Here is a 25,893-nt window from a genome sequence, read left to right as displayed (position 1 = left end):
GAGACGTAAACGAGCGTCAAAACTACAAGCCGCGATTATCTGCTCACAATAAACAAATGACTGAAAATTGCACCGTTGAAGAGTTTTCTGACCCCTGGGAGACGTGTTGGCCAAAGTTATCCCCACTTAACCGGATTGTCAACATAAAAACACTTTTTGTTTCGTGTTCAAATATCCGTGAACATCTTCACATTTTCAGATCAGAGCTACAGTCTGTTTATGAAGCCTCACTACATGCACCGCATTTATGCGGAAACATACCATGTCTGTAGTTTAATTAGGTCAAAGGTCTTGCTCAAAAACCATCAGAAAATGCTCTTTCCATAACTAAGACATTTTAAATGGGCTGTTTGAGAGACCCAGCTCAGCTTGTATCACGGGGCTCGGTTCATGTCACTCATACAGTGTGAGCAGGTCAGTCATCTTATCTCTCTTTACAGTGTAAAACACCTCCATTGGCTCAGGCTTTCTTTGTATGAGAATCAGTCACAGTTGGCATGTTCAAAACAACCGCAAATGGCAAAAGATGTTCCGGAGCTGCGCAAGGACATCTTAAATGTTACGGGGGCTGATTGTTTAGAAAATCATCTAGAAATGTTGAAAGAAAACTCTCCCTGGAAACCAATGGCTCAATGCGACTTCCGGAATCTCACCGGAAATTACTCCCATCCTCGTTTCTACATGACCGACTCCAGGAATAAGGTAGATAAGATCATGAAATTACAACGAAAACTGTGCAGCCAGTAGTCTAACTGGTTAAAGCTGTAGCATACATGGCCGATCACTGTTCTTTTCACAGCTCTGACAATTTGCCAAAAGTCCCTCCCTGCTCTTTACCCCCTTTCAGTAGAGTATGGAGTGAACGAATAGTGCAATGTAAAGCGTCTTTGAGTGTCCAGAAAAGCGCTATATAAAACCAATGCATTATTATTATTATTATTTCACAGTGTCCTGTCTGCACACAAAAAAAAAAAGGAACTTCACTGTTATCCCCAACTCGAAACTCTTTTACACATTTCAATACTGTGCTTTGGAATATATAGGAAACATTTGAGACAACTGGGAACTTTTTATTGTCATCTGGCAAGGAACATTCTCCCTGGAACACCGCTCAAACTCATAATACTACTTATAACCTCAGAGTGATCCTCCTTCAAATACATTGTTTTGTAATATTATACCAAAATGGCAACGATCAATAACCAACCAATCATACACTGCATCCGCAATGTGAAACTTTTATTGGTTACAAACATTCCATTATTTGTCACGTGCTGAATTGCGTGAAGACACTTTTGTATAAGCATCTCTTTAAGTTTCTCTTACAACATCAGCCATGTTGAACACTTTTATGTGAGGTGTGGTGATGTTCAACTGGGATGTTCAACTGGGAAATAACCAACCTCAGTTGCCTTGAATGCAGACTAAAATTTGCTATATCCAAATTGATCGATGCAACAAAGGCAAAACTCCACACACGCGTAGTTTCCTCGAGTGTCTAGAGGGCATCAGCCGGTGGAAAAGGTGAGGGAGTGGGACATTCAGAGGAAGGGACGGACAGACAGATAGACAGGGGGAGACAGATTGGCCAATTAGACAAACACACATGTTAGATCGTTCCATTGCGCACACACACTAACACTGAGACAAGGCGGCCCGCGAGGACAATGGGGCCCTTCACTATGGACCTGAGTGTTTATGTCCCCTGTCAGTCCAGATCAGCACTGTCCCAGTGACTGCTGCCAGCTGACGGGCCCCCTACGCACACACACGAACACACACGCACACCCCCCGACCCCCCAACAGTCTCCGAAACACCTCTGCGCACTCCTGCTTTGCTTTCTGTCACATGTCAGCGAGCCGAGGACGAGCGAATGAATGGTCTTCTGTTGGACCAAGTTTAATGGCTCGATTTAAACGTGTTGTGTGCTCATGTCACCAAACACCCCGCGGTCATGTGTGTGGATATATGCCTATAGTGTGCGTAGGGTTGAACTAATAACGGTGTCGTAACCTCTCGACTAACCGCCATTTCCTCGTGTCCAAGCAGGATATGTTCGCTAAAAGGCGGGAGTCCAAAGGCAACACATTGTGAAGGTATGATAGATTGACCTTTTCTGGAACAAGGGGCGAGTACGCTGGCAATTAGCTGGATTGTAAAGCCAGATCTCATAAAGATGTTGGTTTTCTTCAGTTCATTATCATCTACGTAGACATGGAGGACACGCAAACTCCACACACAAGGTCCCCACCCATCTCCTGTGGCACGGTGGCTATAAACCTGACATCCCTCTTGTATGAGGGCGTTTGGTTTGAATGCAATACTTGTCTATTATCTAAACTGGCATGACGAAAACTCTTTCCAAGTTTGTCCGTAATCATTGTCCTCTATGCTCCCCGTGCTGTAGCACTGCATAAAATAAAATACCATAAAAGGTTTTCACTGGTGCCAGGTAATGAGCTTGCCCTCTGACCCTGCCTTGATGACTTCCATACCTGGGCATGTGTAAGAAAAAGTGTGACTTTTTTTTTTTTCCTTTTTCTGTTGGGGAGCGCCTGCAGCTGGTGTCTGACAGCCAAATGACTAATGAAGGTCTGGGACAGAAATAATAGGTGCGAATTATAACACAAAAAAAAGGTCCCGGCGCAGGGAGGAAAAGGAAGGACATTTGAGAGAGGAAGATAGAAGTGACTTAGAAAGACTAAATAATTGGGTAAAATGGCTCAAAGAGAGTTAAGAGCGTAAAGAGTTGTGATTTCTGTACATGGCTCTGTCACTCATTGGTTTGACCCCACGCTGAACAAACTCATTCCAATGCAGTGTCCTTTATTACAGTAACATACTCATTGCATCTAGGTATGCGCAAAGAAGGCTGTAAACATGTCCAAATCAATTTAGAATCTTGACCATACAACATTCCAAACAAGACTTTCAATGGTGCACGTAAACCGGATATGCCTGGACAAGGACTAGATCTCGTCATAGCAGGAAGATGGTTCCATTGGACCAAAGAAAAAAAATCCATGAAGCACTGCTGATGAACCACTGGCCTGTCAGCCATCACCAAAACTACAGCAAAAACATCATAACATAAAGAGACACATCCCAACACTAATGTTTGGCGGGAGGAACCATTGTATGCTTGAATGACACTCACTCAATGTAAGTCAATCCATGCAAAAAGAAGGTGTCACTATTAGACTCGTTCACTTGATTACGAGGTGTAGACGGGAGAAAACTTGAGACTTTTCTTTTAACACAGAAAAAAACATGTGTCAAAATAAGAGCTCTGTTATAACAAATATGGCACACTGCTACTAAGTTTTCAACATACTTTAAAACGAGTTGAGTTTAATGAAAAGAGCATGTTTTTGCAGACAGCGGAGAAGCAGTGTTTTGATCTGTGTGTCTGGCATCTACAGGCTGCACTCGTCACTCCTAGGGTCAGAGGTCGCCGTGTGCAGACAGAACAGAACTTCCTAATTATACATGATAAATGTAATTACATGGAAGTGTTCCTCTCACAGTTTACAGGCTTAACCCTGTCAGACGACCCGGGCTGCTGCAGCGGTATCGGGGAAATTATGGCTGAGCCTGAAAGCCGATGGACTTTGCGATGATGCCACCAATCGGTAGCCACAATACAGTTACTATTACAACTGTCAATAATACTGCAGACATCCCACACCACAATGTATCACATTTCAGGCTCGTCTATTGCTTTGTCAGTCAGTGGAGGGTGTTTGTGTTTCTTTTCAAGCAAAAGACTCTACAACAAGAAACATCCGTCCTTAATAGAGATCGTTTCCGTGTCTACCAACCCTTAAAGGATGTTTTCAGTAATCACATCCAAATCAATACTGAACCCAACTACACCGAACATGTCCACCAACACGATAGAAGACAGACGGACACACCGACAGACGTGCAGACCGACATCCTGTCTCGAAGCCCAAATAGATACAGCAATTAAGTCAGCTCTGGTCATTTTCATTGCACTGGCCTTTGAACCCCCCAACTCCCACACAACTGAGGAGACAAATTACCCGTGCGGTGGGATGTGGCAAACGGCTCCAGTGCCGGGGAGCGTTTGAAGGGTGGGACAGCGGACATAAATCATACCTGTATTTGATCGGAGTTGTGATCGGAGCAGGCTGACCATGTGACAAGCCACCCAACCCCACCCAACGCCTCCAGACACCCGGAAGGAACGAGACGGGTCACTCGCTTTGTAGGGCCGAGAGCAGTGGCGCGGAAATCAGTTGTGGTACTCAAGACGTTGATGTTGGTGGCAATGATCGTGTGAAAACCTATAGAAGAGTGTTTTAAAGTTGCATCTGCTCTGTGTGTTTACAACAAAGTGTGCTTTTGATATTTTTGGGACTTGCCATGGAGTACCCGTCCCATGAAGACAGTAGAAGGTACTTAATAAAAGTCGTGAAGTGGAGAATTGCTGTTGGAGAACTTTGTTAACACTCGACAAGTTTCATTTTTAATCAGCAAGAAATAGAACTGCCATTATTATGATTATACTGTATGAAGACATTTTGGCGTTTAATAATGTGTGTGTGTGTCATTTTCATGTGTAGTTGATTTGGATTTATACTGTAGTAGTAGAGTAGAGGCCCTCATAAGACTGTTCCCTGGCAGTAATGAGTTTGACAGTGAAAGAGCATTGGAAAGGGCATCCAGTGAAAAAACCTGCAAAATGACTGTGCAGCTGGTTTGCTGTTGCGTTTCCTCGTAACAAGCAGAGGAAGCAGCCAAGTGCAATTCTTAATTGTTACACTGTTTTTTGTTGTAGCTCTTTGTTCCTGGTTTGCTTTTATTAGATGACCGACATTGGAAAAGAGTCTCAAACAAATGACGCAAGATAGGTATCATTAAAGCCACAGGCTTATCATAAGCGCAACTCAAATTTTATAAACTTGTTAACATAAACAAACATGTCAACAATATCAAAGACACTGTTTTTGGCAGTGGGTTATCAAAATAAAGCTGCTAAACCCAATGTTTTGTGTCCTACAATCAAAGCAGAAGAGAAGAGTGATGTCTTACCGCTCCCAGCAAAGTTGCAAAAGTCAGGTTTAAAGGGAAATTTCAGGATTTTTGACACAGGACCTCATTTCCTAGTTATCGAGAGTGTTGTTAATTTCTGGAGATATTTCTTTTTTATTATTATTCATGCAGTCCATATATTTGAAGAGTTTAGTGGTGCTAGGCTAGTGCAAGGCTAGCGCATTTCTATGGTAGCCTGCATTAAAAACCTAGTAGTCCTCCAAACGTTGACATATCTGATTTGTAGAAATCTCCTTTGTGAATTCCACATGTAGCCACAGTTAAACAAACTACTGTAGATCCGGTAAACTAGCAGATCACTCCGCCGCTGCGTAGCTTACAACCAGGAAGTTGAGGCTGCTCAAATAAAATGTGTTCTTTTAAATGCAAAATGGTTATATTTCAAACATTATTCAGTCGACACATACATTTATATCAGAAGTCTGGTGTTATAAGTGATTTGCCTCAGGTGCAAAGTGCTTGAGTCAGACTGTTTTTAATGCAGACTAGTTACCATAGACATGCGCTAGCCTAGCACTAGCCTAGGACCACTAAACTCTTCAAATATAAGGACTGCATGGATTTAAATATATATATATATCTCCATAAATCACCAACACTCTGGATAACTAGGAAATGAGGCCATATGTCAAAAATCCTGAAATATCCCTTTAAGGAAAGACAAGCTCACATGCAGCTATTATTGAGGTATAGTTTTCACAAATAAAGACTCCTTTTTAGTCGAATTTTGACACGACTTGTGTTTGTTCCACCAATGGGATCAGTGCAGAGGGTGCTTCTCGTTCACCCATAATTCCTTGAGTGTCTGACAGCCAAAAAACTAATGGATTGTGAGTGCATTTAATTCAGAGTTTCCCCTACTCTTATATCAAACAGCCGAAGCACTCAACTTCCCATTCTCCATTTACACGTTTGTTTCTGCATGTTCCGCTTGTTGTGCCGCTTGTTCCTCAGCGCCTTCACACAATGTAACTGACATTCACTGAACTCTGGCGCTCGGCTGCAATAAGCGGCACAGTGTACACAAACGTAACAATGCTTATTCCACAAAACATCGTGTCGCTGTTGTTTTGCCCAAAGGAGTCTACGCAATGCTATATCTGGAGTCCCACAAACTTTCCAGGCATTGCAAGTGCATGGTGTAGACTTTCCGGGCCAGGATAAACCCCTAGAGATGGCTAGTCTCCCGGCAAAGGCGATATCACAATTACATTAACAGCTATTTTATCAGGAGCTGTGTGTTGGATACCTGTAATAGAGTTTATCAGCAAAAAAAAAAAGAAAAGAAGAAGAAATACTTTAGCTCCTTTTGTGTGTGTAGTAGGTTTACATGGAGTGTGAGCTGAGAGGGCTAATCAAATCAGACCAAACAAATCACATTTGTCAAGACCGGGATCAAATGGTAGCAGGCTCAACAAACATATTAGCAGGCCGATCCGGAGTGAATACCCCTGGTGTAACACAGGGATTGGATTAACGGGAAAAGGAGAATGTTTGTGCAGAAATCCAAGCTGACACTTTTTTTTTCTCCCCCCACTCTCTTTTGAGGTGCTGTGCCATGAACAAATAAAAAAAATAATTGAATGCAAACAAAAGGTGTGTACAAGGAAGAAGGTGAGCTTTACATACTAAGATGGGCTGGTGCGTGAGTCTAGGATGGATGCGGCTCTACTGTATTTCAACATCGCTGCATTGCTTATGTATTTTTATGTTGTGATATTTCGCAAGACATTTTCAGGTTTTGCGAGAACTTTGTTAAGTAAACAGCAGTAAGCCGAGACAAAACAGGATATTACACAATTACAAAGCAACGCGGATTAAATGTAAGATCTGAACCACAGCAAAGGCGCGAGTGTGCACTGCATTTCTGTTCTATTATACAGTATTTAAGTCCATTGCTTTTACAATCATAAGTTACATCTGCAATGATCAAACGGGCAACATAAAACACGTCCACATAAACGTCATTGCCAAAGAGCATGCCATAGGAATGTATGGGATGCACTGGAGGGGATCAAATAATTCCCTATGTGTGGGACTAAGTTTGCGTGATCTGCTGGTGTCCTTTAGGCTTTTTCCTCGAGCATTACATTTTTTCCCCCCTTTCAAACTAAACCTATTTAGAAAGAGGTCTTTTGGTGCCCCTACATGGTACTAAAAGATGGGTCAAATGTAGAGGACAAATTTCCCTACAGGGACAACAAAGTGCACACACTTTTTTATTCAAACCCCTAACCACAAAAGACACACACACTGTGACGGAAATGGCAAACCAGAATACCACTGAATGTTGCAAGGACTGGCAATAACAGTGGATACAAGGAAAAAGATTTTAACTAAAAATACGACTCTGGCTCAATATCGCTAACATACACATTTGCTTTGATTCACAAAACTGGTTAAAGAGTAAATCCATGTAAGTGGCAAATTTCCTCTTTCAATTGCAAATTCTCAGACAAGACACTCAGATCGCTATCTGCCGAGTGAGCATAACTTTACGTTTAAGCATTTGGGAAAAGGGGGCCATTTTTTAGATTGTTATTAAAATAAACAGGACTGGGGATGTCTGGGATGAACTGGTGTGTGAAAGCCAGCGGAGAGAGAGAGAGGCTGTCTGACAGATAGGCGGCCCGATAGACAGGAACTTGGCATTAGGGAATATGATTCTGCCACGGAGTGATCTATAAAGACGGGGGGAGGTCGAAGGTTGGCGGCTCCATAATGGGTCATCATCACTCAGTGGTGTCCGCAGTGGAATGGGCTGTGGACTTAGTGTGTGTGCTCAGAGTGTGTGAGCGGTGTGGGGACTCAGGCCAGTGGATCTGCTGAGAGATAGTGCACGATAAATGTCCACTTCCCTGTTGGTCTATCGGGTAAAATGGGGGATGTCCATGTTGGTTTATGAGAAACCTCGCCAAATACAGTAACTGTCCATACACCTTCAACATGATTGACCTAATGCAAAGAAAAGAGACATTGTGAATGAGAAGCTGATCAAATTTAACATCATTTACAATAATACAGGAAACCCTGACAACAACAGTGACTTTAAAGGATGGGTCAAACGTAGACGATAAATTCCCCAACAGAAACAATGACTCGAAGGCTATTCAAAACCTCATCATTTATAGAAAAATGCCTCTTTCAAATATATCACAGTTTGGGAAGCAGTTATGAAGCATATGAAACTTGCTGTGTGGTAAACATCACTGAACGGCCCTCTTGGTGGAACCCGTTCCCATAGTAACGCAGTGCGAGGGCGGGGCCACGGGGGAGTTGTGGCATTTTCATGAACTGTTTTTTCCTTATTCACAGTCGGCCATTACTTTTATTACATCAACCCCTCAAACTGACCACTAAAAGGCCGCTGCAGACTGCCAACACCTTGTAATATGGAATTCATAAAACAATGCTTCACACTAAATTCCCCTACAGCTGCTGCCGTCTCAGTCAAGCTGTCTGTGTACTTTTATGTGTGTGCACTTGCAAGAGGCCATATTTTTTGTTGTTGGATGGATCTTTTCATTTTTGCGCGCCTGACAGCCTGTTTGTCATCTCCGCAACTGACCTTCAGCCCACCTATAATGCCCCCCTCCTGCTGGCCAGCCATCTCCACTGGCTTCCTAGACCCTCTCTCTCTCTCTTCCTCACCCTCCTCTCTCTCGCGCAGGCTTTGTCATTGATCGCTGATCCGATTGGCTGCTTCCATGCTGGGTAATGACCTGCCCTGGTAACCAGCCGGCTTCGCTCAGCCCCTTGTAGATTGAACTGTCACATGGCAGCGATTAATGGCTGGGCAGAGGGAACACTGTGGTCCCACACCTGCAGTGGGCCGCCCCATGCACCCGCGTGGTACCAGCGATGTGGAGGGACAGACAGGTGATATGCACGGCGTGGGAATTTGGATGAATACAGAATCTGACATGTCTCATATGTTTCCAGCTGCATATAAATCATAACTTTAATACATGTATTACATGGGCCCAAGGCTATGCATGCAAACATCCTGCACTGGCTTATGGGGGATAGAGTGAGAAGGACCAGTGTTGAGGTCAAACTAGGTTTAGCAAAGAGAAAACAAACTGCATTTAGTCATGCCAAGTCTAGCAAGTCTGAGTAACGAATGAGTGGGAAATATAAATTCACAATAAACACACATAGATATTTATGTAAATGTCATTCGTGTCAGGACTGTGAGAGAACTTCGCTGTCACCATAGGTATTACTCCACTGTACGACACTGTAACTGTAACTTGTTTTGTGGGAAAAGAAGGGATTTCTTTTTATTGCACTCCAATTTAAGATAATTATGCAATTCTATAATACATAAATAACAGTGATCCCATCTTACTGCATGTTGCTGATTCATAAGTCAGACGAGTGACTGCTTGCACTGCAGTTTCTTTCTACCTGCTCTTGACCTAGTGAGCTCAATAGGGTAAAACAGAAAAATGCCTAACTGTAACTTGGAAGGAAAAAACATAGATGAGCGTGTTTAACATCTCAGATAATGTAATTGCAGCAGCTGATCCTTTTTTCTAACCATCATCTTACATGCATACCCCCATCCTACCAAGAGTCTACTTAGCCCCACTGCCCGTCTCACTGCCCGAGGCTCGTGGTGACACAGAGGAGAACCCTTGTTTTCTTGGCCATTGCTTTTACTTTGGGAACAGAAGGGAATGAACACTTTGGGAAAGGTCTGGAAACGTCCCATTCATCAGTGAAAGGAGATACTGCGCTGACAGTTAGCAGTCGTCTGGCCAAGTACAACACGGAGCGGCCGCGTGGGCCTGCAGACAGAGACCAAACAACCCACTCATCTGAGCGCTAAGATTCACATGTGTTAACATTTTAGTCATTTATTGGGATTCTCTCCTCCCCATAAGTGAGAACAGTAGGATAAGTGAATGATTACAGGTGAAATCATAACTAATATGGTAATAAAGAGCCTTAGTCAAGTAATGGTTACATGCTGTCGGTAAGAGGAAAAGTGCAGTCAGACCTAAGGTTTGTGAGCTTACAACTTGTTCAGTCTTAGGGGGAAGGCAACACTCAGCTTAGAATCAGGTCATTGAATAGTTAAACATTAATGTTTTACTTATTGGAAGCCTCAGTGTTTATAACTGTATCTGTGGAATGGCAAATATGTTTAAACTGTTTTAATAAGTTAGCTGTGATTAACATTTTTAAGATAAAGAGCAAAATATTATGTCTTCTTCCCACTCCTTTTCGAGCTAAAATGTTATTTATTTTATTTTGTTGGCCAATTAGGGGCAAAGGAAGTACATTGTATGTAAAGGTAAAGATCTTGGACAGATATGGCATGTACCCTTGTCTCTGTATTTGTTCTTGAACACTGTTTGTATAGTTTTGTTTATATGGCTTGAAATAAAAAGTTCAATTCAATTCAAACACTTTTTTTTGTTTTTGCTCTGTTTTGATCCTCTTTAGACGTCTTTCAATGGAAGTAGGACAGTGTTGCTCACTTGGAAAGACATTTTTGTAGTTATCGTTCAGCACCCACTTCCTGGAGAGGGAGGGCACCATGACATCAGAGGGTGGAACAGAGCTTTTTAAACTCTTGAGAAGAAGAAAGACCTAAACTGTTGGAATTCTCTAACATGCATGAATGAAACACAGCTCCACATTTTTCAAGAACAATGTAGAGTAATAAGCTCAAAAAGTATTGCCCATGATACTATAATTTAAAATAGCATTCTTGGATGTGATAAAAGATTGCTTGTGTCAATTAAAACAGTGCAGAAGTGATCAAAATTATGTAAGAAACAGAAGAAGCATGATCTAACATGAGGGGAAAAAAGAAGACCGACACTTGGAACCAGCAAACATGAATATCCGGTCAGCAGGGGTCCGGCAAAGTGTGCGAAATACAGATAAAATCGATTAGCTTGCCCACTGACCCGGTAAGCAGCGAGGGCCTCCCACTGCCCCAGCCCTGCCAGCGTCCTGACAGAGACATCGAGGCCTCGGTCCCCAGGGGTCCCCTCTGGACACTGAGGTGAACAAAGTGGAGCTCTCCTGTCAAGACAGAAGCCCTGGAGCAGCGGCGGAACAACAAGCCCGGCCGAGCCGCTTCACTAAGCTCTGATTCCGCCAGAGACGGGCCGGGAGCGGCAGGGAGGACGCTCAGAGAGGGGGCACTGCACAGTCCACTGCCATGGCACACATTTAAGGGGAAACCAACAGCACGGACTCCAGCCAATAGGAAATATAGAGCTGAGAAAATATTTACTTCTGTCTGAGTGTATTAAGGGGTTTACTTGCTGCTGTTGGTAGGAGAAAGACAACCACATTTTCTCAATGCCATTTCACACAACTATACAATAAAGACAGTAAGAAACATCATAACAGCAGAGCAGATGCTAAAACATATTTGGCATAGTAGTTTTAGCCCACTTGTACCGCTATGTGACACAAACCACTAAGTGTATTTCAAAAGCAGTCCTGTTAAGTTTGAATATAAATAGATCCCAAAGGTCTGGCTCCAAATTATAAGTCCTAAATCTTTGCTATTTCAACTATTTAATCGTCCAATAGTAGCTTAGAACCAACGAGTGTGGAATGAGTGAATAATGCAATGTAAAGAGACTTTGATTATCCAGAAAAGTGCTAGATAAAACAATGCATTAATTATCATTTCTACTGGTCATTACTACCAACATAAGGCTATAGGTACAACACAGGCATTTAGACCTACATGTAGACTTTTATTGACAAAAGTTGTAAAAAGAAATGTATTTTCAAACAATGCCACGTTTCTACCTTATAGTAATGTGTACAATTATCCAGTCAATAACACATATGAAAACTACACGTGTATACTGTAAATTTAAAGCAGTACTAAAGCATCTCATGCCCCTAGAGGCCATAAGTGCCACTGCAGGTGTCGTAGCATTTTGTGGTTTTTTACTCATTAATTGTCCGTAAGAGTAAATACTACACTGACAGAAAAGACAAAGGGAGAGAGAGGGATATTGTTCATCCAATTACACAATGGAGATTTTTTTTTTCACTAAAACTTGGCTGTAAATGTTGTTTAAGTGGTGCTAGCCCGCAGTTAGCTTTGTCCGTTAGCCTGCTAGCTTCTTCTTCATGATTCCATTGGTGTGTATTGGTGGCACCTACTTGGAGGCAGCAAAGTTGCCAACTTCTTTGCTCCGCCGAAACATGGTGCTAAAAACTGATGCATTATGTCTTTTCAAATTCAGATAATGACGCATATTTCAATTTCAAATAATATGTTTTACACAAGCCCTTAAAAAACAAAGACCCATATTGTTAGTTTAGGCCCACTCCTGACACTGCAACACCTGTTGGCAGGACACAACTTTCTCCCTCTCGCTCCAGCTCTTTTGTTTTCCTTACAAGATTTCCTCTGTCGGATCGCTGGTGAGAAGCACCTCTTTGATTCCTGCTCATTGTGGTGGATCTGACCCCGCGGGTCGGCTCTTCTGCGCGTTACAATAATATTTCAACGGCGCTTTAAGGATGCTAACGCTAATCAAAACAGGACATCCTGAGGAGGAGGGCCCGTGCTCTCTCCTGCTCACTGACCGCTCCATGTTTTTCTGTTTGCGGACAAGTGACAATCCCAGGAAGCCGCGCGGAGGGTTCATCAAAGCTCGGAGCAGGGGGCCCGGAGCGCTGGATCGTCGGAATGCGCCATGGAAAGGAATCTCTACTGTCCTATTGTTCCCTTGCTTCCTCCGGTCTCATCACATGCCGGCACGTCCAGTTCACTTACAGGTAAAGGAGCGCTAATCAGGCTGCATTCCATTCCGCCCGCCGCAAATTCTTTCCTCCTCTGTAGCTGTGACCTCGGCAGAACAAGCCGAGCAAGCGTGCCGGTGTGCACACTCGACATGCACGTTCCAAGCATGTTATCAGAAAAATAAAGGGTTATGCTACTTACTGTTCCTGCTCTGACACATAGCGGTTTGAGTTTGTATCAAGGTGTGACAATGCATTATTTAAGGCTCTTCTTACAGGTTAAATACAGATTTAAACTGCTTTACCATTTATTTATAAAATAAACTGCCTTTCGCACATAAATTTGGATCCCCTCTTGGTACATCTTTTCCACGTACTTTGGCCTCAAACTAGTGATGGCGTTCCCCACTTACAGCTAATATTGTTTTCTAAGATAGACTGGGATCAAAATGTTCCAAATGATTTCCTCATGTAAAGTGACTCAACCCCTAGCCCTTCCCCAAACCACCAAATTAATCATCGCGCACTTGAGGAACTTTTGTAACGGAAGACACGGATGACAATGTGAGTTACAGACACTACTTGTATCAGTGTGGGTTGCACTTCCTGATGGGTTTTGCAGATAAGATTGTCCGCGCCTTATCTCCGGTGTTGTGGATGTCCTCGGCTGTGAGCAACAAGTGTGAGACAGCACTTCCAATCAGGTGGATGTGTCGCGGCCCATCAGGAAGCCCTCGGACTTTGATCATGTCTCCTCCCCTCCTCATCCTGCAGGGGTCAGAGGTGGCGGCTTAATGAGCTTCAGGGAGGAGATGAAAGGTGTGCAGCAGGAGTCATTGCGTGCGCACACAAAGACACTCTCTCAGGCCCGGTGTCATGCAAAGATACTGATGAACACGGGGATAGTTTTTTTTAAGCCTTTTCTTTGCAGGGTGTTGTCCTCTGCATTTGACCCATTGAGGACCAAAAGTGTCTGGAGGAGTGGGAGACAGCAGTGCAACACTCGTTGTTTTCCATCCAAGTTTCAGATTAATGGAGAGAACAGACACATTGGACAACAAAACATAGGGTCAAGAGTGCTAATCCGTTGGTTTTGAAACTTCCACCTTTGACCATCTAAGTACAAAGTCTAATAAGGATTTCAAATACACCTGAATCCCCGAATTATCCCAGAACTGGGAGCAAGCCATGAAAAACAGACTCAACTACATAATTTTATCTATTCAATCTCAAAGTGGCAGCCGCCTAAATTAAATCAAATGAATAAAATTCACCAGATGTACACATAGGCCTGTCACAAGAACAGAATCTAAATTTCGATGCATTGAGGCAGGAAACTCTCGCCATAAACAATGTTATTGAAGGCCTTATGATGCCACAGTAACTAGATCTAAAGCTTAAAAAGAACATGAAATACAATGAGACACAACTCACTTTGGGTGACCAAATAAAGTATTGCATTAGACAAATGGGGGAAAATGCAAATAAATGTACTGACGATAAATACAGAGCCATGGGTACACATACAGTACCACATTTTGAGAACCACTGTGATGAGACTCACTACATTGTTATGGTTGTATCCAAGTTCACATAATGTCCCAGCTGTAGGTACAGCTATAGATACATGTTGACAAGTCTAAGTCTAAGAATTGATTTCCCCTTTTCCCTTTTCAGACTGGCAGCTTATATGAGTGATACCACGGCAGGCCTCTTGTTCCAGACGCCCATATAAAAGCTCTAAACAATGCTGTAAACTAGTTAGCCAATATGAAACATGAGGCCACTGTGCAGTTCCTGTTTTCCACCATTCGCTTGGACGTAATTGATTGGAGTATAAAGTGATTGAGTTTCTTTAATTAGCTAACAGACATCTCTTTTTTTTTTTTTCTTCCCCGGGCACGCCAAACAGAGGCTCATTAATAGACCAGGCAAAACGCAGCCATCAGCAATCTTTTTGACACGACACCTCGGCAGACATCATAAGCGCTCACAAATCACTTTGATGACTGACGAAACTTTGTTGCTCAGCAAAGTGCCATTTATCCATGACCGATTTGTGACGCGGAGGGGCTGGGCATGTCACGCGCTTGACGAGTCCGCAGTAAACTCAGCTTTTGTTTTTGCACACACACACACACACACACACACACACACACACACACACACACACACACACACACACACACACACACACACACACACACACACACACACACACACACACACACACACACACACACACAAGGACACACTATCAAAAAATATGCTGCGCTTAGGGACCGTGCCGCTGATAATGACCTAAGTGTTGGCACAGCCGACCAGACTGGGAACAGACTGGAGGCTTTTGTGCACACTCCTATCTCTAACTCTATGACCTTTAGAAGGAAAGGGGTGGGGGGAAAAGGGAAAGTAGAAATGGTGTTCTTATTTAGAAGGGCTGAGGCTGCCTTATTGTTTGGTGTTGTTGGTGCGCTGGTCCCTGCAGTAAGCATGTAAAGGTTCCCAAGCTTGACATGGTCCTCCTTTGTTAAGTCCGTCGTCTCAAAATTCTAGCTTTTCATCTATTAATACTGGAACTCCTGGTGATAGGATGTGGTAGTGCACCTCAAACTTTCTAACAGCCAAATTTCTCACTATCTTGGCTCATGGAGATTTGTGGGTCACTGAAACACTTCGCTGTCAGTTTTTTTTCTCTAAAGGAGATTTCAAACTACATTGGAAATCGATATCCAAGCAAAACTATGAATAGTCATCAAATATTATTAATTGGAAGTAATTTTTTTTTGGGGGGGGTACTTCCATATCAAATGAAGAGGCGTTCTAACCACTGTGAAAAGTGAATCCCCCTGAGCTGGGACCTCTCAGTCAGAAGAACCCCTGGAGACCCCCCCCCCCCACACCCCTTCCCCTGTAACCCTCCTAACCCGGGACAGGGCCCATCCTTCAAGTGGATGACAACAGTGCATAAACAAACCACTAACCTCATCAGCTCTGTTAACAGCCCTGAGACCCAAAATCCTGCACCACTCATTAACATCTGAGACCTTCCAAAAGAGAGCCCCCACCCCAGAAAGCAGAAGGAGGGAGCGCACGTCACAGCAGAAGAGGACAGCAGTGGACAACATGTCAGACGGGAGGGGGCGTTGATCGATGAGAGGGTGCTGGCCTGGTATACAGCCCGCCACTGACGCCCCCCCTCCCCAACAAAAATGACTTAATCAAACTAAATAAAGATGCACTGTCTAATTGTTTTACACAGACGTCTTGTTTTATAGATGTTAATTTGCGTACACCTGCATTGCAAAGTCACAACTCTACATTTTGCTTCTCCATATCACATGTTTTGTTTTTCTCACTTCATTATTATTACAATATTGTATTTTAATATCTTATGCCAGTCCACACAAATCCAGTTTGAACAGTTTTTTTGCATGTCCGAAATGGCGATTTTAGTACAGCTTTGGCACAGTGTGGCATTGTGTTTCATGTATGCAACAATTATTCAGGGTGAAGCACCATTACACTTCCTGGGGTGCCACAGGCCAGGAACCACATGAGAGCATGCAGTGTTTTATAAGCAATGCAGAATACATTTAATGAATGATTTCTCCTTAAGTGTGTGCATGTGTGTGTTAAAAGCTGAGAGGGGCTGAGAGGAGAAAATTGATTAGCCTAGAAAAGAGTAAAAATGTGGCTAAATATTCAGGCAAGACATGGTAAAAATCAAGTATGATGTATTGAAATAGAAAGGATATATCATACTGTATATAATCTATTGTATGCAAATGTGACATATACAAACCATAAATAACGATAAGGAACACAAACTTCCAAAAATCAAAGGTCAAAAATGGATCTCCCCCTAACTATTAGTGCTTTGAAATAATATGTCTATACTCTCAAGTCAAAATAATGGTGTCACAGGGTAACTTTCATAGGGACAAATTTACCAAGGTGAATGAATAGGTAATCAGTGGACATCTTTTCTGTGGCACCGGAAAAAAAAAACGTAGGCAGAGAGCGCCACTGCAGGGCTATAGGGAATATAAAGTGGCCTCATTTTCACTTCCCTCGCGCCTGCCCGTTCCCTCTCACCTTCTGAGCCGATCTATTAAGAGTTTTAATGGGCTCCGCTGCTGCCAGACAAACGCGAGACGGACGCACGGCCCATTGCACAACGCCACGACACGCAACGACGCACTCTGGACACGAGGAGGCCGCGATGGGCGCGCGCAGACAAAGCCGCACATCGTTAAACAAACCACAAAAGAGTTTTCTGATCAATTGTGTTCTTATTATGGTCAGCTCTAGTTAAAGGGCCTGCAGGTCGCCATGTTATACTATCTGCGGATCGGCGTGCTTCAGATTAATTGTGACTTTAATTACGCCTAACAAATTATTAAAAAGCTCATTATGTCGGAGGGGTTTTATTGCCGCGCGTTTACGTTAAGTGGCTCTTTAATTAGGCCTTCCCCAAGTTCGTTTGGATCTTCAAAGCACCTCCCTCCCCCCATGCTCTGTGCGGTAGCCTATCCCACAATCCACCACGGGCGCACGCACGGGCCTTAAAGTTTTGGTGAGTTGCTTTTTTTTTTCTGTGGCGCACCGCATTACATCTGGATGCTAATCAGTCCACATCCATCAATCACTGCTTTACCACCTTCCCCATCACCTCTACCATAGCATCCGCCCATTCGCCTGCCCCCCGTTTAGCCAGGCCATGCGGAGCGTCACATCCACGGGCGCACACACACACACACACACACACACACACTGCATGCATTTTGTTCTTACGAGAGGTCTGGGAATTTGAATATTCACTGCTGACATTGTGCAGAGCTGGCCAGGGGCCACAACCACCCGCTGCATCTCAGGGGCGAGGACCACCTCCCCTTCTGGGCCCAGGAGTGGGAGAAATGTCCCTTACGGCAAAAACGCATTGGATATTCAATTATTAAAGAAATTGGAAAAGATGCCTGTTGCGCGTCATGGAGTCGAGGCCCAAACTTTTTTTTCAGTGATGCGCAATTGTCTATAGAAAGTCATTCATAAACAAGACAAACCCGTATTGAGCTTCGTTATTTTATTATGCGAAAAAACAAACACACAAAAATCACAATTGCCCAACACCATGTGGATATTTTTTGTTTTTGTTTGATTTATTCGTTTATGCAAAGGTTGGCTTTTACATGACTAATTGAACCGTAGTCAAATAATAAGTAAGGGGGAAAAGAGTAAACATTTTATTTTATACATAGATCAACTTTTACATTCACCTGCATCCGGAGAATGATTCCAAATCAATTCTATAAGCCTCCACGTGATGTTTAGTGGCACACTCTATTTATTAATATTCCATGCAACATTATTATTTGAAAGTGAGGCAAAACTGGGAAAAGCTTAACAGCACACACGAATACAAAGCCCGCGATAAGAACAAGCAATACAACTTTAAAGAGTCGATGGGCTCCAAAACTCTTGCGCAAAAAGTTACCATGCCGACACCACATCCTCACCTTCTCCTCCTATTTCATCGACAATATTAAATACAATTTAAAAAAGTCCACATCTTTGTCCGAGCAACAAGCCGTGAAGCAGCCGCCAGTGCGCACACAACCCCCGGTAAAGTGCAGCGATCGCCATAAACGCAATAGAACTGCCGCTGAGCAAGACTTGGCATTTGAACTCGACTACACACACACACGCGCACGCACACAACGCTTACGCTACAGCGCCCACTACATGCAACCGCCTATTGTAATGCTAGAGGTCTTACAGAAAGTTCTCTCCATCGCTCCGCTCAACTTCGTCGCAACTTTTACCCGTGACAGCGATTGACTTTGTTCGCGCTTTTTTTCCCAGACCCTTTTTTTTACGCAGCGACATCCCCGCTACTTTTAACTTTTCGAGGAGTGATGGATCAAACTATGGACACAGGCGATAGGTACAGAAGATGACATGTTTGTAAAGGCAGAAAAAAAAGAAAGTGATGTTGCACCTACTCGTGGCCAGTTTCCGTGCCCTGCCTTTGGACCTCATGGTGCCAGTCGCTGGTTTGGGATTTTTTTGTTTTTTCCTTGAATGCCTTTTTCCCCCCTCTCTTTTTTCTTTTTTTTCTTTTTTCGCTGTCCTTTTCACCGGGGTTTTCTCAATCCAAGGCGCGCTATCTCTCCAGCATTGTCAGTCGGGGACACCTTCGCACATGCGCACATGTCCCCCCCCCCCCACAACCACCGCCGCCGCCTCCCCCACCCCCTTCTCCGACACACCGCTGCTGCCACCGCCAATACCACTTCGCCGAGAGAGAGGGAGAAAAAAAAAAAAAAAGTCCGCCGATGTTGGGGTAGGAGGGGAGGTGGGGGGAAAAAAAGTTTGCAGCGATGGTATGACTTTGGTATGATCCTGGTGCTGCGGGAGGAACGGAGGGCAGCAGGAGAGGCGAACCGCGAGCGCGCACACCTCTCTTCTTCTGCTCTTTACATATCCGAACGCGCGCGGAGAGAGAAAGTGGGACACGCTGCACGAGAGAGCTCCGACTTTTGTGGTGATATCGAGTCGTGTGTTTCTCCCCGAGCGAGCCAAGGAAACTTTGGGAGGAAAATAGCAGCGTATGCAAAAAAAAAAAAAAGAAAAAAAAACCATCAACAGCTGATTCTTTCTTTCTGTCTTTTTTCCCCCCTTTTTTGGTAACATAAATACATTAAAACTTTTTTTTTTTGGAGGGGATGGAAGGGTCAAGTTTAGAATTGATTCTCAGTACTTTTTCCACCCTTTTTATCACAGTATTTACACAATGGGATCCCTTTTTAAAAAATAAAATAAAATAAAAAAAACTTCTAAGCGTTTTATGGCATTTAATTGTCTTTTTCTTTCTTTATGACCTGTAACACATATAGGCAGTGATGCTAACATGTGAACCATAATAGCAATAGAAGGATATGATTCAATGACATGGGGAAAACATAATCTGCTTTTATACATATAGTTCCACCTTGCACCTTGTAAGTGCTCCTTAAATTGCTCGATCACGCCACAACTGTATCTTATCTTACAGTTTTTAAGGCTTTTTCACATATAGGCTATAATGTTCCTTTTCTGCAGCTCCCTTCTTTGAACTCCATTTTAAACGATTAAAGAAAGCTTCCCCCCTTGCCCGTTCTTTCTCACTGCATGCGCCCCTGATTGCTCCTTTCCCGTCTATTATTTATTCTGTCAGCTGATTATTATTAATACGTTAAGTGCCCAGTATTAATGCCTCCCTGCGTGAGACGTCCGTGCGTATATTTTTCATTACCCGGTAAAAAAAAAAAAAAAAAAAAAGGATGTTTTGCTTGAGAAGTCCAAGTAAATGTCTGAGAACAGGAGAAAGAGGAGCTGGTTACATCTCGTTGGGTGGAACACTGTTGAAATACACTTTTCCTGCCGTTTGAATGGAAAATGCCACATTTCATAAAAGCGGGCACAGCGGAGTCCATAAAACTGCTGCAAGTCTGTGGGTATGACATAAACATTTTATGGAGGGATGTTTAGAAAGTGAATAAAGCACTAATACATTTTTTCATTTTCATTCCTTTTGGATTTTCCTCTCAAAAGTGTAGATTCATAAATCAAAGATTGACATGTGGTTAGGAACTTTTTACGCAAATAAACAGGGCTCATCGTCAACAACGACATTATACAGTTAATAGTCAGGATGGTAAGACCGCGATACAGTAAAGTAAATCATACAACATTTTGACCCTGAAAACAACTGTTTGATTTCCGTTCGTTGCGTTAGAGCAGTGTGACGTCATGTCGCATTAACGAAAACGCGTTCAAGCCTGGAGACGCCGGTTCGATTCCCGGACCGAGGGCCTTTCTGTGTGGCGTTTGCTTGTTCTCCTCATTTCTGGAGTTTTGTCTTTTCTACCCCTCAGCCCAAAACATGCACAACAGGCTAAACTCTTGAGTCCTGAACTATAGCTCTAGATATGTAGAAGTGTGTTGCTCCTGACAGGTGCTGCACCGGCGATAGTGAAGGATGGCGGGTGGACACATTTTCCAACAGGGACAATAAGAAAGTGGACAGAACTGTGCATAAAGGCCTTATCATGTCAGGCTTCAGGGCTGTATACTACTGTATAACCCTCATTACATTCATTTTAAGGGGAAATTACAAGAACATGTTACAGTGTAGATTCCTTTCTGTTTGCAGTGTTGTGCTTTATGTCTAAGTCCACTCTTACGCACTGAAATCAAGTTCAGTCTGGTTGAGCGCACACGTATCAATAATTCGATTAGACAAGTAAAAGGCCTAAATTTACTTCATCTCATTTTAAGGACTCGCTGTGATCTCATGGAGTGTCTAGATTAGACTGATCTATAGATTATTATTGCAGCCTTCTGACCCAAATGGATGTTTATATCTGTATTACGTAAAATATTTTGGAGCAGACTTCAAACACAGACTTAAGGTATTTCCCATTCCGTGTAATGTCAGACACGGGATGACGTCGACTATACGGTTAAACAGCAAACTGACGGGCCTAACGTGACGATACAAGTTTGATACAGTTAATGGCACGTTTAGAAGGGGGGGAGGTATTTATACAGGGATCAAATCTAGATCCAAACTAATGCGTTCTGGGTTTAAACGTGGCCTCGTTGGAAAGGTTAACACTGATAGGCGCCTTTATTGCGTCTGCAGCACACTCCTACCTCTGCGGTAATGGCATAAACACTGCTATTAAGTGGGCTGCGCCTTTTACGCACCGCGCCTGAGTGGGTACAGCGCGCGCAGGCAAAAAAGTCTCACCGTGCCGCACACTCCGCGCGAGGAGGGCGACGGCGGATCGAGGCGGCGCGCGCTCAATTAGCCTAAATGGAAACAGTTTCATTCAGTGCAATAACTCAGCGCGTATAATGCCCGCACTCTCCCAATACATATTTTATTTATGATGATAGTACAATGGACCCGGTGACAAGGCGGAGCGAGCGCACGCGTGGCCATAACCACGGGGCTGTAATTATTTAGAATAGATTGAATTCGAATCCTCTTGCGTTAAAGGGAATAAACCTGTGCGCCTTTGCAAGATGAATTCGTATAGATATTATTTATCTTTATTTGCATCGTAAAAAAAAAAAAGAAGAAAGAAAGAAAGAAAAAAGTGCTGTATTTCAGAATATAGGGGTTCGCAGCTGTTAAGGGGTTAAATAAAATAACATAATCTGTATTAGGGGGGCGGCATAGGCGAAAAGCGAAAAGAGAGCCCCCGGCAAAAAAGGAAATTACCCGCACCCGCGTGACCTTTGAGCAAAGTAATCAATCAAGTGATCAGCGGGGATATTTATCACGCCTTCTACAAACCAACTGCCTCACAACCAAAGCTCACACACAAGACAGTCGACCACAAAGTACAGACAAGCATTATTATTATTATTATTATTATTATTATTATTATTATTATTATTATTATTATTATTATTATTATTATTATTATTATTATTATTATTATTATTATTATTTGATGTTGTTCTGTGGAGGCCATGCGCATTTTACGCACAGCGCAGCTACCGTTCCGAATGCGCAGGTTCGGTAATAAAACGTAACCCGGTGTTCGCCCAATGATGTAAAGACTGGAGAGGCCCGTGCGGTCAGCGCGCGCAGGCTACTGCCTCTATGTGGAGAATTATTGACCCAATCAAGCGCGTTAAATGCTTTCAATGAACAGTGGATTTAGTGCAATTACAATTAGGCGACGCGAACGAATCGTTTCTTCAACTTGAGAAATAAAAAAAAAAGGAGAGAGAGGGAGAAATTTCCGAATGGTTATTAAAGTTGATGGCCTAAACTATTGTACAGAAGTGATTACATATATATTAGACCAATTCTGTACTTTTTTTCCCTTCTGCTGTTTGATTGTATTTATTGAGGTAGAGGCCGAACATTTTTTTTTTTTTTTCGAAATGCATCAGTTGTTTGCAATATTAGTGGGTTACACTTTTTGGACAAATGTATTCAAAGCAAACAAAATAAAGATGTGGAAATCCGTTATTCGTATATTAAAACTATAAAACACAATTGTAATACGGTGTTTTGTTTTTTGTACATTATCAAGGTATAATGTATTGGCATTCAGTCATGTGGTTAAGAGGCAAAGTTAGTAAAAAACAAAATCAATTGAAACACACACAAACAATCAAGATATCTCTGCCATCAGTAAAAACAGGAATAATCTCGTTGATCTCCTGGGCATCCACACATGATGTGCGAAACCTTTAGGCGCCTAGTGGGAACATTGTTGATGTTCTACCGCCATCTTGTGGAGTGACTGAAACATCCCTTAAAATACCTCCAAACTCAAAAGGTGAGCTTCTTGGCTAAAAGGCATGACGTCTTTACTTCAAATCAACTCAAGTCTAACTGTATTGGGTACAAAAAAAATGTGAATGAGTGGGCTGAAAGTGATATGATAAAATGTGGTCAATAAGTAACTGATTGACTGATGCTTAAGAGTGACATTAATAGAAGTAAAGTGCATGTTAACTACATTTGGAGAGGGGGAGTGGTAACGATGCCCTCTGTATTGATAGCGCTAGTGTTGGTCCTTGACATATTTATCTGTGAGCGCTGGACTCAAGATGCGACTGAAGACACCCATTCATCACGTCCAGCAGTCTCCTCCTCCTCTCGCTCCTGACACTGAGAAGACGAGGCAGTTAGTCAATACTACGGTCCATCCGTTTTATTTATCTCTGTTTCCAGTAAGACGACACAGCATGGTCCATGTCAGGTTCCCGGTTGTGGAATCATTAAGGCAAGAAGAGGGCGACATAAGAGGGAAAAAAAGTCATTGAACTCAAAATTATATTCAATGGACTTGAACTTGGCCCCCGAATATTTTATAAATACACAAATACACTTTTGAATGTTTAATTTTATGAATCCAATGCAAACATAGCATATCCTGTGTTCAATCAATCATTAATAGCATATTTCAGAGCAACATATGACTTGGAATAAACTACAGGGTGGCTTCAAAGACATAGGCCACCGTTTTTAAATACTGAAATATGTTCTTACCTGAGCTTAGACGAGTTGATAGTATGTAGCTGTGTGGTCTTTACGCGTGCGCTCAGTAAATTGCAAGACGTATATTACTATGCCTTGCAATATAGTTCCCGCTTTTATCCGCTGAGAAAACCGACATGTTTAATTTTTGATCGTGTAAAGGGTCATTTAACCATATTTAAATGGGGAAAACATGGAAGAGCTTGGTTGCTTCACCTCCATTTGGATCCATGGATGAGGAGAGGAGAGGCTATATGCGAACACCGTCTGAGCTCTGTTTACGTGACTGAGCGCTCCCGTAAAGACCAGACGACTACGTATCAACTCGTCTAAGCTAAGGTAAGAACATATTTATCCATCCATTCGTCAATTTTCTTCCGCTTAATCCGGGGCCGAGTCGTGGAGGCAGCAGTCTCAGCAGAGATGCCCAGACTTCACGATCCTCCAGCTGTTCTGGGGGGACCCCGAGGCGACACCAGGCCAGCTTGGAGACATTGTCCCACCAGCGTGTCCTGGGCCTTCCACGAGGCCTTGTTCCAATAGGACATGCCTGGAACACCTCCCAAGGGAGGCGACCAGGAGGCATCCGAAACAGGTGCCCTAGCCACCTCAGCTGGCTCCTTTCGACGTGAAGGAGCAGTGACTCTACTCCGAGTTCCTCCCAGGTAACTGAGCTCCTCACCCGATCTCGAAGGGTGCTCCCAGCAACCCTGTAAAGGAAACTCATTTCGGCCGTTTGTATCCACGATCTTGTCCTTTCGGTCATTACCCAAATCTCATGGCCATAGGTGGGGGTGGGATCGTAGATTCAGGGAATAGGAGCACATTCCATAAAATGAAATAAAGGACATTAAAAAGTTACTATTATGTTTTGTTTGCAAGATAATCTAACCTTTCACTGAAATGGTACATTGATGAAATCATGTAAAAAAAAAAAAAAGGCAACAATTGCAACATATCGTTAGCCACATAGCATAATTGCCTAAATTATATATATTATATAGGAAACACATTGTTTTTCTCTTATTGCCATTTTAACTATACAAAATGACTTTGGCAATTATGCAATGTGGCGAACGATATGTAATAGAGGTGGCAATATTTGTTCGCCCTGCTGCATTTTACATGTACTCTGGTGCCCCCTAGTGGCCAGAACAATGATCGCAACCTTGTTTATTTCCAACGACGTGGCGATAGTGTGTCAGTGTCATTATTTATAATGCACAGGGAAAGGCCAAAGATAACATTTTATTAAAAGGAATGCTGATGTTATGTATGTATAATATAAAGAAATTACTCTTTTAAATCCATTTCTGCTTTCAGTGAGAATGTCTCTCTAAAGCTCGGGTCCTCTACCAGAGGCCTGGGAGCTTGAGGGTTCTGCGCAGTATCTTTGCTGTTCCTAGAACTGCACTTTTCGGGACTGAGATGTCTGATGTATTTCCTGGGATCTGCTGGAGCCACTCCTCCAGTTTGGGGGTCACTGCCCCGAGTGCCCCAATGACCACGGGCACCACTGATGCCTTCACCCTCCAGGTTTTCTCCAGCTCTTCTCTGAGCCCCTGGTATTTCTCTAGTTTCTCGTGTTCCTTTTTCCTGATGTTAAAGTCGCTTGGCATTGCTATGTCGACCACAGCGGCTTTCCTCTGCTCTTTGTCCACCACCACAATGTCTGGTTGGTTCGCCATTACCATTCTGTCCGTCTGTATCTGGAAGTCCCACAGGATCTTGGCTCGGTCATTCTCGACCACCTTTGGAGGTGTTTTCCACTTTGACCTTGGGGTTTCCAGCCCATACTCTGCACAGATGTTCCTGTACACTATGCCAGCCACTTGGTTATGGCGCTCCATGTAAGCTTTCCCTGCCAGCATCTTACACCCTGCAGTTATGTGCTGGATTGTCTCATTGGCCTCTTTGCACAGTCTACACCTGGGGTCTTGTCTGGTGTGATAGATATGGGCCTCTATTGCTCTGGTGCTCAAGGCCTGCTCCTGTGCAGCCATGATGAGTGCCTCTGTGCTGTCCT

General features: G+C 43.2%; 1 protein-coding gene across 11 annotated transcripts in view; it reads right to left on the bottom strand.

Moving 5' to 3' along the window:
- Window positions 1–19,003, bottom strand: part of mecom (MDS1 and EVI1 complex locus) — a 181,353-nt gene extending 162,350 nt beyond the window's left edge. For 8 of the 11 annotated variants that reach the window (XM_079573432.1, XM_079573437.1, XM_079573438.1 and 5 more), the window contains exon 1: window positions 18,820–19,002. In XM_079573432.1, the coding sequence (XP_079429558.1) occupies window positions 18,820–18,856 (37 nt within the window). In that variant the 5' untranslated portion in view covers window positions 18,857–19,002. Of the gene's footprint in view, window positions 1–18,819 lie in introns of all 11 variants that reach the window. The other 3 variants (XM_079573441.1, XM_079573442.1, XM_079573436.1) reach the window with 2 other exon arrangements.
- Between the last annotated feature and the right edge of the window lie 6,890 nt (window positions 19,004–25,893).

This window comes from Gobius niger (genome assembly GCF_951799975.1).
Source record: "Gobius niger genome assembly, chromosome: 1".
Classification (NCBI taxonomy): domain Eukaryota; kingdom Metazoa; phylum Chordata; class Actinopteri; order Gobiiformes; family Gobiidae; genus Gobius; species Gobius niger.
Note: the sequence above shows the minus strand (reverse complement) of the source record. Positions and strands in the feature narration are given on the sequence as shown.